Raw genomic sequence first — 14,509 nt, 5'->3', positions numbered from 1 at the left:
CTGCTCGGTTTCAACTCTGATGATGTGATCACACTATGGCCCTCGGGGTATCCAATAAACCACAGAGATTGACCCAACACAAAAGTAGCATTTTCTGCTTGGTACACGCATTGTAAGACCCTTGAAACTTACCAGATTTATTCTCTCTGATTTCTTCCCTTTACGCCCAAAACCTAAACTATAAACTACAGCCGAAGGAAAACCACAGACCAAGCGATAACGATGATAATTTTCCTTGTCGCTTCCTTGTCGCCTCCCTTACTTTTCCTATATCAATCTATCGATATGTCTATTTTTGTCAATCTGTCCTGCTTACCTGCTTGCTCCAAAACCGCTTCTGTAGATGTTCGTGTATCATACAAAACCAAGACTCTCTCTGTCTGTCTGACTCTCTCCTTTTCTGCATGTCTATCTGTCTGTCTGTCTGTCTGACTCTCATTCTCACTCTCAAATCAATATGCGCCTAGACTGTCTCTGCCACCCTCGTCACGATTTCTCTCTCTCTCTCTCTCTCTCTCTCTCTCTCTCTCTCTCTCTCTCTCTCTCTCTCTCTCTCTCTCTCTCTCTCTCTCTCTCTCTCTCTCTCTCTTCACAGAGTTTCCCCGAACAATTTTGGTATCCATAGAAATCAGTTATGATCAAAGATTGCATTACGTCGTAAGCTATGGAGGGTTAAATTCAAGTGAAAAGATCTGCCACTGTTTGTAATCAGTCAGTGAAGTGAAATTGAAATTTTTTATGTGATTGAAAACAAATGCCGCTCAGTCAGAGACCGTCGTTAATTTTAAAATACACTGTGTTGAACAAAACCAGGCTGGGCCTTAATCATAAATTGACTGTTTTGTGAACTCTCTGTATACCTTTCAAAATTGTTGGTATTTCACGGATTACGTGTCTTATTTGCATAAATAGTCTATCTATCTATCTATCTATCTATCTATCTATCTATCTATCTATCTATCTATCTATCTATCTATCTATCTATTTCTGTCCATTGTCTATCTACCACATATAAATACATAGATACATAGATACACACTTACACAGATACACAGATACCTACCTACCTACCTACCTACCTACTACCTACCTACCTACCTACCTACCTACCTACCTACCTACCTACCTACCTACCTACCTACCTACCTACCTACATACATACATACATACATACATACATACATACATACATACATACATACATACATACATACATACACGTGAACAAAACCTTGTACAAAATGTTAAATACGAGTGGTTTTTTACATATGCTTAGTATATTTATTTTAATTATAATTCTCTCATTTGCCATTCTAATCCATCACAGTAGCGCGAAATCAGCTTACAAAATTAAGGGAGCTAACAGAAGCAACGTCTTCGGATACTAAATAAGCCAGTTATCTGGAGCTTCCGTGTCTTGATTCACTTTATATGTTCGTCTAATTTTCCTTTAGAAATGTGCAACTTCTGCGCAGCGCAGTGTGTCTGATATTCACCATCATTTTAGAAAATCTCCCCAAGTTTAGGAGAATGGAAAAGGTGTATTATACGCGCCAGGGCGTATGCTTAACGGCTAGAATTGAAATAAAATGAACACAAATAGCATTATGGGTAGCAAAATTGGTGAAAAATGCTCAGTAACTTGACAATGCCGTGGAGAAAACTTGCTGTGTCAATACCGGTCTCAAACCACAATCAAATGTATCAAGTGTTTCCCAAGACAATGGTGCAAGTCAGTGCATGAAACATAGGAATCCCACTCCAATGCGTTTGTTTTGCAAGAAACGTTCAAAGGGAGTCTGTGGACACCTGTTTACCAACAATAAAAGCCAAACCACCAGCCTTCCAATCTCAGATACACTTGAAATATTGGCAGAGAATGGCGAGATAGCAACGTTGAAAAGATCTTTTAACCTCAAGATGGAGTGATTTCATCCGAACCGCCACTTTATTACGCATCTAGCTTGATCTGTTAATTGTGGCGAGCGGATTTCAGATGCTTCCGTTGTCTTTCAAAAGTATTTACTTCGTAATGCCAATTTTTGCGTTATTGTTCCCCTTGGTTTCAAATGCGATTACCGCAATAAAGGCAATTGAGGACCGAATACTCTCACCTTCGAGTGGCGGTAATCGAACGAAATCCCGTGCCAGTGAAAAGTGGTCAGCCGGGCTCTCATCGGGTATAAACCGCCGAGGCCCATAATCTCCCGTTGTGGGATTGACGTAGCGCAAATTGAATTCTGTGTTCCCTTTTACGCAAACACGGTTTAATCATACTCGAATCAAAGTCATGACAAGGTAGGATCGTCCAACGCGAGATTGTTCGCTGATATTTACACATGAATGGCTAAGAGGATAATGACAGATTTTTTCGAGTTACACACAGCACAGCAGATCGACGATTAAACCGCTGGATCGACACAGAGAAGCTGTATACTTTTCATTTCACAAAGTAATCAAAAAAGTTGGCGGGGATATCGCTTCTGTTCCTCATACTCTTCACAAAATCGTCTTCTTCTAACAACCAATCGGAGGGAAAGGGCCCGCTGACAACAAACCGTGGCTTGATTTGAACGACACGGTGTTAAACATTGTGCTCTTTTAATGGATACTTTTTGTATGTTTCAATCGTTTTTATCCAATCATTTATAGTCATTCACACGCCGCTGAAAGAAATGTACGTCATTGTCCGGTTCAAAGGGGAACCAGCTCTCTGTCTCGTTTCTAAAGAAACGGTTACGTCTCACTCCACTTGCGCGCAACCCGAAATTGTTTTGCAGCGCCATGTTAGAAGAAGAAAAAAAACTCAAGTGAGGAATTCCTTCTTAAAACCCATACACCGTCTGTCTTCTCCAAGGTTTATGGTCGATTTGGGAATTGCGTCCGTGGTTACGACACCGATTTTCGGGCAAAGTGGACCTACAGCAGACGCAAATCTCGTCGGCTAAGGAGGAAATACGACGCATGCACTGACGTAATCGGTTTTGTTCATATTCCAACCTCAACTTTTCCAAAACAAAGTAATTAATTAACGGGGAAAGAGAAGACACCATCAGCTGCTCGTGGCACCTGTCGATGACTAAACTCTTTTTTTTTTCTGTTCTGAAGTCATTGTCTTACGATCTCGGCTTTCACATTTCGGCACGGTCGATGCCCGACAAAAATGCTCATCATTCTATTAACCCTAACGTACTACCCTTTTGAACCATTGTATAATAAGAAGAGAAGAAATGACCTGTGATAGAGGGTAGATAGTTGATGGGAGAAATATGAGCGAAACAAACCCTAAACCCTCTCCTCCGTGCCTCGAGGCATCAAGCATTTGTGTTTTGGCAAACCTGCGTGTCTCCAAGTTCAAATGAAAGAAGTTGGGAACAAGGGGGTTATCTTAATCCTTTTTCAACCAATAGCGCATTTTTCCCTTGTGGGAACGACAAAGTTTACATCTTTGCATGTTTTGTTGGGGAGAAAACAACAGGATTTTTTTCTGTTACTCACTGGTTTAGCATCGCTGGCTGAGTGCCTCATCCACCGTCCCAGTCTCTCCCCTTGTCTTCTCAAAGTCGAAATGGTTACTCGCTATGGGAGAGCATCGATTTTTAAGAGAACTAGTGAGAAACCCCCCATGAAATCGGGCCGGCTTTGTTTGCTGCCAAATTTTTTTCCCACTCTTCCGTGAAGCGTGCGCAAACTCAACTTCAGCATATTGACAATTTATGGTGAATAGATGGCGCACCGTGTCATCTTTTGATGAGAATGCCAGCGAGTCTCACTTCTCCATGTTCGTGGAAATTTTCCCACCGTTTCTTGTCAGCGGCCCAACCTAACGCGAAGTGTAAGGCGTTCGGCTGGCTAGATAGATGGCATGCAGTTACTATGCAACCAAACGCTGCCCGGATAGTGCTCTTTGTTCCAATCTCTGGGAAACTTACCTTTAATAAATATACACGGAGATTTGTGGACCATTCGCGGTGGTTCGGTCTCTCTACTACGACAAACTCGTCCCTAGGTAAACAATACCTTTTTTGCTCTCCGCCAATTATGAAGCCTGATTCCTCTACTTTGACAACCTCGACAACCACTCACACATGCGCCAAGAATTCCAAGTCTGGCGTGTAATGTTCCACTTGTGGGTTCCGAATTAATAAAGTATCAATTTCCTCAAGTGTGTTATTCATGCTATTTGGTTCGACCAAGCAACCACAATGCCCCTCCCCCACAAAACCCCCTGTTCCATTCACCTCAGCACAACTTTACCCACGCCATGAAATGCCCAGCCATCCGAGAAAGGATATTTTCTGCCATTCCCACAGAGAAACGTCGCACTCCCCGAGCGACGGATACACACTTCGACCATGTAGGACCGAAGACAAGTTTTGCATAACTCGTCAGCCGAACCTGTTCGATGAGGCACAGGGGAGACAGTACAAAACCACCGAAGCAGTGGACAACAATTGCGCATTTTTGCTTTTATACGCATGTCCCGTCGTTATACAATGGCTGTCACCGTGCTTTGCTCCTACACTCTTGTTTGTCATTTTTAATTATTAAAAATTCGAGCACCTTAGACTTTTGCTAGCCATATTTATTATTGAACTTTAATCGTTGGATATATCGATCATTTCAAGTCTTGATTAAAAAAATAAACAAGCAAGCTGAGCAGAAACCGTTTAATCTGGCCGGTAAATCCACATTTCTGAAATAAAAGAACCGTTCTACTTTTATGAAATATATGAGTAACCAATGACGATGATATATCATTTTACCAATGTGTTGACTTGACATTGCTGTTACGGGGACAGTGAGAAAACTACATGCTGGGTGTGTCAGGAAAAAAACCATGCAAAGCCGTTTTGAGTTATGTTGTTTTTGCACAAGCATGTCACGTATTGGACTCGTACGTCCCAACAGGTAAAATACATCACTGGAACACCCCATATTGATCGAAATGTAACGCTTATTCTCAAGTACATGAGCACTTTTCCGACTAATATAATACTTCGAGGGGAACGTACAGCCTGCCGCTGACATTTTTACTTGTTTGACTTATTTGTTGTCTTAGATCAACTTGCATCACTTGGCCGAAAGTCTCACACGCACGCATTAAATTTGTACAAACCAACTGACACGAGAACCCGTGAAGGAACGCCGATCTCCCATGGCACAAGAAACTAAAATTCGGGCTCAGCCTTTTCCAAGAAAAACAATTGATAAAAGGTACGAATTTTGATCAAACACCATAGCGAGAGTGAGTAAAAAATGATGAAGACATACACGAAACCGATGTTCTGTGGTGTTTTCCCGATCCCATTAAGTGTTGGTATGTGAACGCCTCTAAGAAACAGTAATATCTTTTCTCCGGTATTTTCAATAGATTTGGGGCACTTAAATCGCAATGTGGTGACATTATCGTAGAATGCCAAGAATTTCTAAGAGCAGTATATACTTCATACTTCATTAGACCCTTTTTTCCCCATGGAAGCCACTCCCGCGATTGTCCGAACATCGTTAACCTTTTGGGCGCCAAAGTCAGTATTTGTTACCTCTACAAAATATATCCCAGTCAAATTTTGTCAGATTTTAGCCAAACTTTTGATTGAAAACTGTAACTAATTAAATGCGATGTCCATTTGCTCCAAAATTATCAAAACAGATGCAGAAAAATTCAAAAAAATTGGTAAAATGTTGCACTAAAATTTTGGTGGGAAAAATTACAGCACTTAAAAGGTTAAATATTTCGAAAGTTGACAACGTGAGCGTCTGCACCGCTAAAACGATTCGCTGTGTGGAACAAATTAAAAAAAATAACTACACTGAATTCACACATAGGACACGTCAGTGTATTTTTGATCGCTATGACCATAATCTGTAAATGGCGGATTACATCGAGAATGATCTAAATGCGATCTACAATTAAAGCTCATTAGAATTGTAAAGTTCAGATAATAAAAATACCAAGTTAAGAACACTATTGAAAAGTTACAGAGTTTAAAGATTGATTTTAAAACCAGTTTATGACGGAGAGAGCCGCCCGAACGTGAGATTGCAAGGCATTATTATATAGCCAGTGTGGGAAATTCATAAATGAATTGTCTGCCACCGTAGTAAACTGTACTGTCCGACCGATAGCTTGGTGTAGATTGATGCGAATGCAATGGGAGAGAGGAATTGGCTACTGTTAGCTGAGAACGCTATTTTTACTTTTCTTTCACTCCGTATCTGTTTCAACAGTTACTCAGTTAGATAGAATCACTGCTTACATCACAACATTACGTTTCGTCAGAGCGTGAGTTTCTAGCATCTTTCTTAGTCACAGACAAAAACCAAAAGTATAGGTTTGTCAAAATTACGTTTCACTTGTACACCTTAATTTTGCCCCTCACCTTGCCTTTATCTATGTGTCTTGCAGTAACCTTCCTCAATATATTTCGGACGGCCCTTTCACCCAACATGCGCCAAAGGACTTTCAAGATTCTTCTTGGTTCACTTTGATCCCTGACTGTCATTTGTTCTCTAACGTCGGTAAACTGAATGAAATTTGAACACAAGGCCCGATTTCGCCGCAGTGTTAACGAAACTAGAAAGTGGGTGCCATTCTCTCGAGAAAACAAGCTTCGATAAAAACTCCAAAATCGCCCACTTACGGGGAAACTGCTTTAATCCTATTCAAAACGCATCAGTCGTCTATATATTGCTGGTGAATGATTCCAGTGACTGATCGATAGGGTTCATGAGACCTATTAATTAGCCATCAGAAAGAATGGAGAAACCCATGCAAACAAGGCACAAAGACCCATAGAACAAATCAGCCAATCCCATGCACGTGGACTGTCTTTCTTTTCCTATATTAAAAACTAACAACTCAAACAATGCCATGTTTAATTACAAACTACATCGTCTAATTAACTGCCTCTCTTCCGCTGATAATTCCGTTATATTATTGGATGAATTACATACATGCATACACATACATGCATGCATAGATATATAGATACATACATAGACACATAGATACATAGACACATAGACACATAGACACAGATACATACATGCATAAAGACATACATACATACATACATACATACATACATACATACATACATACATACATACATACATACATACATACATACATACACACACACACACACACACACACATACATACATACATACATACATACATACATACATACATACATACATACATACATACATACATACATACATACATACATACACACATACATACATACATACATACATACATACATACATACATACATACATACATACATACATACATACATACATACATACATACATACATACATACATACATACATACATACATACATACATACATACATACATACATACATACATACATATTTTATATAGCCTATATTCTTAAGTCTTGCTGATCTTTTTTGTAAGAAACTTTATATGGAAAGCAACCTGGTGTTGCACTGTGGGATGGCATTCTTGTCTATTAACAATTCAGAAATGAGCTTCTATAGACATGAATTAGAAAATCATAAAGCAGATAAATTGTGTAATTTAGGAAGTTGCGTTGTTTATCTTGCTTTCACCGATGAAAACTGCCAATACTGGAAGCGAAACTGAAAGTCTCAAATTTGACCATCTTTCTATGATTTGATCTTCGGTTTGAAGTGCCATGCCTTTGGTGGGAATACAGAATTCCCTTCAAGGACTGCCTCACAATATTCCATTCACTGAACGATTGTTGTAATTGCTTACATAACTGCCTATGGCATCCACCGTGCTTAAATGCAATTTTTTGGTCCTGTAAACACAAAGAAATGCACGAGATGGACTGTAAACTTCGGCGGGTCACTCTTTGATCAAGGTTAAATTAGCTCAAATCGGAAGTAGACAGCGTTTTTTACATAACATGATAAAAGACGCTCGTTCAAGAGGGAATTACCGGGTGCAATTGACCGCTACGACACAACACGGCAAGCCATAAAAATCTCAATTACTCGTGAAAACAATCAAAATACACAATTGGATCTCTTTTGTTCATAAATTAAACGTATCTGGTGCATCAACACGCGTTAACAGATATTTTTCCCATCGAATCTTGTTGTTGTTCAGTTTGTAGTTTTAAAGTGTGCAGTTTTCATTTGTTGATCGAAAACCTACTCGGTTTTGATAGAATCAAGTCACTGAGGAGCTCTGATACGATGTTTCATAAATTGACACGGCCCTATTTTATATCTTTCGATCGATGAGCTATTACTGATCGTGACTGAAAACTCAACCGTTCGTTCCGAAGTCAGCTGATCACCGTGAAGTTTATTGTACTTAAATATTCGTGGTTATTTTTTTCAAAAACTGACTATCCAACGGCTGACGTCTTCTTAGGATCTCACAGTACATTTGCACAACTGAAGAGAACCGCAAATTACCTTAAAGAATCATAAAATAAGCAAAGTTGGTGACATGAATAATTTAAGAAAGTTTTCTTTTCATTTCATTTCCACATGCACAGTTTTTCGATTTCTCAGGATGAAACATCTGTTCCTTTAGCACTACAAATATTTAGAAGAATTCCATAACGTATACGTATATATAGTCAGGAAAAAGAATTATATAAGTTCCTGTATTACCCAGACTGAGACGTAATGAGGAAACAAAGTGGTCGTTTTAGGTGGGAAATATGAACACACATGGCACACACATAAATAAAACGAATAAAACACACAAACTGATATAAATGTGGATAGATCGAAAGATAAACAGGCACGCATACATACATACATACATACATACATACATACATACATACATACATACATACATACATACATACATACATACGTACGTACGTACGTACGTACGTACGTACGTACATACATACGTACATACATACATACATACATACATACATACATACATACATACATACATACATACATACACACATACATACACACATACATACATACATACATACATACATACATACATACATACATACATAACATACATACATACATACATACATACGTGAACAAAACCTTATATAAACTGTCAAATACGGGCTTTCTTTTACATTTTCTTAGTATATTACTTTTCTCTAGTTTTGTTTGTCTGACCCTTTGTCTCTTCCCTTTCTCCACACCGTGTCTTGGCTTGTTTGTCAAAGTTTCGGTTCCCTTTCATTAATTCTGTCAATACCATTGAAGACTGGTCGTGAACCACGTTTTGGAGACCACATTTTGCAGTAATCTCTCCGGAGTTCCTGTCGACTCATCTCTGTCAAAGGGAGACTTTTGTCAGTGGAGTTGGCTCCCATTGTCTCTACACTCTCGCGCGGATAATCAACTCTGTTTCGTCGCAAGTCAATGAGGACTTCAGAGGAACCACCGAAGCAAAACATCGCGCCTAGATGCTAACTCGAGTAACAATTTGAACCCTGCCGCTAACCGATAGCAAACACTCAATGCAGGTCCATTCGACGTGTTGTGTGTGTCTACTTCCGAGTTCCGGAGCCTGACAGAGTAAATCGATCTGAAGACTGCGACAGACAAAACAGGGTTTGTGTGCTCACCAAGAGAAAAACCTCACACCGCGAATTGCGAATCGATTTTGTGCAACAGTTGTTTATAATGGAAGCAACAAACAATGCGGTGTATGGGAATTCTTCGGGAATACTGACAGCTCTCCGTTCTCTATAATCTATCTCATACTACCGCAAACACAAGCTCCCAATAAGAATAACATTGCGGACCGTACTACTAATGATTTTTAGACCAGGCCTTTGACAATTCTGACATATGGAAAGTACACACATGCATAATAAATGCACGACGATTGAGAACTAAATGTTTAAGATTTTTCAAGGGATTAAGACAAGGCTCTCAATGCCCCCGTGTCAATTATTAATTAATTTTCTCAGTTTCCCGCACGTGTTTGTTTTATGCGATCTGAGAACGCCTGGCTATGTACCTGCTGCATCGACTGGTGGGCCAGCGCGTACCAGCATCCGGGAACTTTGCGTACCAAAACGGATTCAAAGATCTCCCACTCACAACAGAGTTGACCACATGGCTTCCACTGGTGTCCCGGTATACAGTTGGAGGAGCAGCTATCTGTAGCAGCACTGTAGAGGAGAACCAAGACACTCCCTGCTTTACATACCAGGTTTTTAAAGTCAATTTGACTTTGAACAAAATAAAAACCAAACCGTACCAGTATACTTGTGATGTTGATTTGGATCAATAATGTTGATCCATATTAGAGCAAAAATATCAAGAACGTAGCTTCTTGTCGACGGTAGAAACATTATCACAGACTTACTTTATTTCTAAAATTCTGCTCGACTGATATAAAGCAAGTCTGTGTAAGAGCTTTTGAAGTTCTTTCTTCAAACTATATGATTTTGTTGAAAGACCGCCTGATCTCAAATTAATGTCAAAGCTGCTTGCTAGAACGGCTTGGGGTTTCCTATTGACCCCAGAATCTATCTAACCTTTGTTGGACCGAACAACTTTATCAATATCTTATGTCCACTGGAGGCCTGTATTTCATTCTACTGAAAAACAAGAACAAAAGAATTATCAAGCTTCCGAAATCTTGTTTTAATCTTTTGGCCCATTTGTACTGCTTTACTCAGGCTCTCAACTGCAACGGATTCACCCATCGGCGTTGACGGTCTTGTCTGTCTAATGCTTAGCGTTGTCCGCCTTGGAATCAAGCTATTTCTCTCTCTCTATCTCTCTGACTGACTGCACGTGTGGAGATCGACGCCTCATAGAAGACCCATTCTGTTATTGTTGAAAGAGGGACAAAGGACACCCTCATGCTCTATCAAGACTCGTTCGGCCCCCTCCACCATGATATAATATGGACCTTTTTGTGTGCCCTTAATAAACTAAACCAGTGTGTTTTCTTCTAATATCCAGCCTACACTCTAATAAAGTGCTAAGTGACGCAGAGCACTGTGCGTGAAAAAGCCCTTCTGTCAAGTTGTGTTCTGTGCTTTCACCGAGTGTCAGTCAGTGCAGTGACGGGTACGCCGCTCGACTTGTCACTCAAGTTGCAAGACTTGCGTGGTAACCGTTCGAACACATCTCTAGTCGATTTTTTTTGGAGGGTGAGGACATGACACAAATGAGTCCTTAAAATATTATACACCCAGAATGGCATGTTGAGGCTGCTTCATCCAAATCGCCTGTTGGTGACATTCGCAGCTAGCCATCGTGTGATTTAAGATAATCGGTCGTTGATTTATAAACTTACAATATTAAACTGAGGTGAAAGGATCGTATTTCAACGATAGGGATTTCTCCATATCGGGATCCTGATGTTGTTCATATTTTCCATAGCAGCGTTGCCAATGAAGAACTTCACTAGGCAATATTCTGCGTAGAGAGTGAAACATTTCAGATCAGGGGATGTCTTTTCAGCTATCGCTTGAACAAACCCAAGAATTGTGCTCCCTGCGATTATTTCTGAATACTATGCATTATGGGATGCCTATCGTTTCCTTTCCAAATCTGATAACATTAACTCAATTTTGTCTATTGAATAATGTTTCCACAATTTATCCCATCCTGTTTGCTCTTGCATAGTGGTGTACTTTTCCCATTGTTCTCTGAGTTCTCCTACTGTCATATTTATTCTCACATACTTTTCCGATAGCAGTGTCATTTAAATCTAATTGATACATTGATAAGATACAGCAATGAGAAAGTGCTTGTTTTGTGACAAAGAAGATTTGAAATCACGCGGAAAGGGGTTTTGAAATCACAATTGACATCGTTGAGCGATCGACTGCGCGTGCTTGCCTGTCACGATTTCAGATGTTAGAAATATCACCGTCAGTTTCGCTGGAAAACAGTTCAGTTCCGTTTACCGTCGCTGTATAATGTGTCAAAGACTGCCAGACTCCATTCTCCGCTTCCATCGGGATGAGTACGGCGGCGGGGATTACCGGTAAAGGAGCGGACTATATTAGAACATTGTGGGAACCGCAAAACGTGTCGGCACTACTTGCACGGGCCGGTCAATGTAGCTGGCGTTTGGTCCGCATGGACCTCGGGGCAGTCACACGCCAAGCACCCAGCCAAACGAGAGACACAAAGAGGCGCCTACTCTCTAAAACACGTGTTCACAACTTACACGGTTTGTGAGGATGACATCTCAAATTGACTGAAATATACAAGTTTTATATCCGCCGGTTAATTTGTTTTTCTGGTGCCGAAGTGTTGCGCGTGCGCCAACTGTCTCAGAAGACTAGCTAAGAAAATGACTGTTGATGTCCAAGTGGGTACTTTGGAGTTTTGACAGAACCTTATGTCGGAAACATGTACAGAAAACGAAACTGAAAAACGCAGACACAGATCAGGATCGGCGTTCTTCAAACACGTCGTTTTATTAACTTTTGATAATGATCGATTTCCATTTGATAACGCTCATCTGAAAACTTCATTTCTGTTACTTTGGTTTTTCGTGATAAGTATTTTTGTATTTTGGCATCAACGACATCATAAAACTGTTATCTTCCACCCCTCCCCACTCTCCTCCTCCTCCCCTCCTCCTCCTCCTCCTCCTCACAATCATCATCATCATCATCATCATCATCATCATCATCATCATCATCGCAATCGTCGTCGTCATCATCATTATCATCCCTGTTGTAAATTTGCTTGTACATAATACTAAGACAGCGTTTTCTTTATCAACGTTAACACAGCAAAGTGTACAACTGACGCGAAGTAACTATGAGATATAGGCTTAATTTCCCCAGATACAGTTACATACTTTAGCGTATAAAAGCCTTCCTCGTGCAATATTGTTCTCTTCCGAGATTACATTGATGATCAGAACAAACTTAGCACATGATACCATTTTATCGTGAACAAGTTCTCGCATGTCAATTTCATAACAGTGCGAATTTCACGTACACCACTCAGATATGCCGCTGCGACACTAAGTGTCTCGCAAAGCACACCGGCTTGGACAGCTAAAACGCTGTCTATCCCTGGGTCAAGTTCTATTATACAGATGATCTCCTGTTATCTAAATGACGCTGCTTGCTGCTTTGCCATTGTGCGTTGTCGACATAACAAACAGTATAAAGATTGCCGCCAAAAAGACGCAGGGATCACCATTCGCGTATTGAAAGCAGGCAATCACACTCACTCTCGTCGCAGGCATCTGCGATCGTATAAGTCTAAAAAAAACTCAAACCCACCCACACCGAGTTCTTAACTTCTTCCTGATGCGCGTGTTCTTGTCGAATTGCTTGTCATTCGCTTTCCGTTTCCTATCTTTCAAACACATGTCCACTTCTGCGAGTGGACACGTAAAGCTGTTTCAACACACTCTGGGCAAATCTCTTTTAATTGGCTTAATGAGATATCAGCGGTAATGTTGTTTTAACTGTAACTGCCCACAAATTATACGGGATATTGCCTTATAATAATCTTCCCTATATATAAACCATGCTTTGCGAGGGATACGGGTCATTGTGAAATCCCATGAGAAGACTAAGCCTTATAATGAGCCCCGTCTCTTCGTTAGTGCTCGTCAGCCAACAGATGTAACACTGTGTCGCATTGTTTCTGCCGGGTCCCGTTACATTCCAACTGTCATTATTACCATTCTCCGTGTCCATTGAATTTGTGGAGAAATTAAACACCAGTTAGCCCTTATCATTGCCTGACTTTCACAGAACAAAATAGATCGCCGTATTTAACAGGCTTCAGGGGTGCCCGGGGAAGAGATCCTGTTTTTACAGACCGACTGTATAAGTTTCCATTGATCTAATTTAAGACTAAATTTAACCATCACCCTACCTTGTATGTTGTCTTTGGTCAGGCAGGGAATGCCCATAGTATCGGCGAAATCTTCACTATACCAGACTAGCAGTTCCTCTCCCTTGAGGATGCCCCTCACAGTACGAAAGAAGACCCGGCCGTCGTCCCTGCGGAGTGCCTCGAGATTCTGTTCGTGTTGGTCTCGCGCCGGGCTAATGAAACGCGTCCATCTCATGGAGCCGTCGTCCGGTCCACTGACGCTCGTCATTCGACCATCTTTGAACCTCACCTGTCAAAAGACATTGGTACAGTCGTTATGTTAATCCGGCCGAGTCATTGAAAACGGCAAACAGAGTAAAACCAGCCGCCTTGCTTTAATCTGACCAGCGGACACGCCCCTGAAATGCTAACTAGCCTATGAGGGGCTATTAAACATAGAGGGGGAAGGGGGAGGGTGCAAAATAACCGGGGAACACAAACTTTTCAATGTGCAGGAGCCATTGCACCATCATAATCATTTTATTCTGCTTCGTGACGTTGGAGTTTACGGAAAAAAACGACTACTCGGCTATTTTAGAACCCTAAAAATCTTCCAGGCATGTTTACGTTCGGTGACCTACGGTGGCTATGTTTTAGTGCTCCGGTTTATACTGTTATGAAAAAAAAAAAAAAACCCAAGAAAAACACACTTTCTTAAGGCATTTAACCCTCTCTGGCGAG

General features: G+C 40.7%; 2 protein-coding genes across 2 annotated transcripts in view; one reads left to right on the top strand and one right to left on the bottom strand.

Annotated features, from left to right (window-relative positions):
- The window catches only part of LOC139142439 (BMP-binding endothelial regulator protein-like), a 279,806-nt gene that overhangs the window by 78,765 nt on the left and 186,532 nt on the right, over positions 1-14,509 (top strand). The gene's annotated exons all lie outside the window — the stretch shown is intronic.
- LOC139142427 (PR domain zinc finger protein 15-like) overlaps positions 1-14,509 on the bottom strand; it is a 29,316-nt gene that overhangs the window by 3,189 nt on the left and 11,618 nt on the right. Inside the window, exon 2 of the mRNA XM_070712355.1 lies at positions 13,829-14,078. Coding sequence (XP_070568456.1) covers positions 13,829-14,078 — 250 coding nt within the window. The remainder of the gene's footprint in view (positions 1-13,828; positions 14,079-14,509) is intronic.

The sequence above is a fragment of the Ptychodera flava genome, chromosome 10, assembly GCF_041260155.1.
Source record: "Ptychodera flava strain L36383 chromosome 10, AS_Pfla_20210202, whole genome shotgun sequence".
Taxonomy (NCBI): domain Eukaryota; kingdom Metazoa; phylum Hemichordata; class Enteropneusta; family Ptychoderidae; genus Ptychodera; species Ptychodera flava.
The sequence above is the reverse complement of the archived record's forward strand: the minus strand, read 5'-3'. Positions and strand labels throughout refer to the sequence as shown.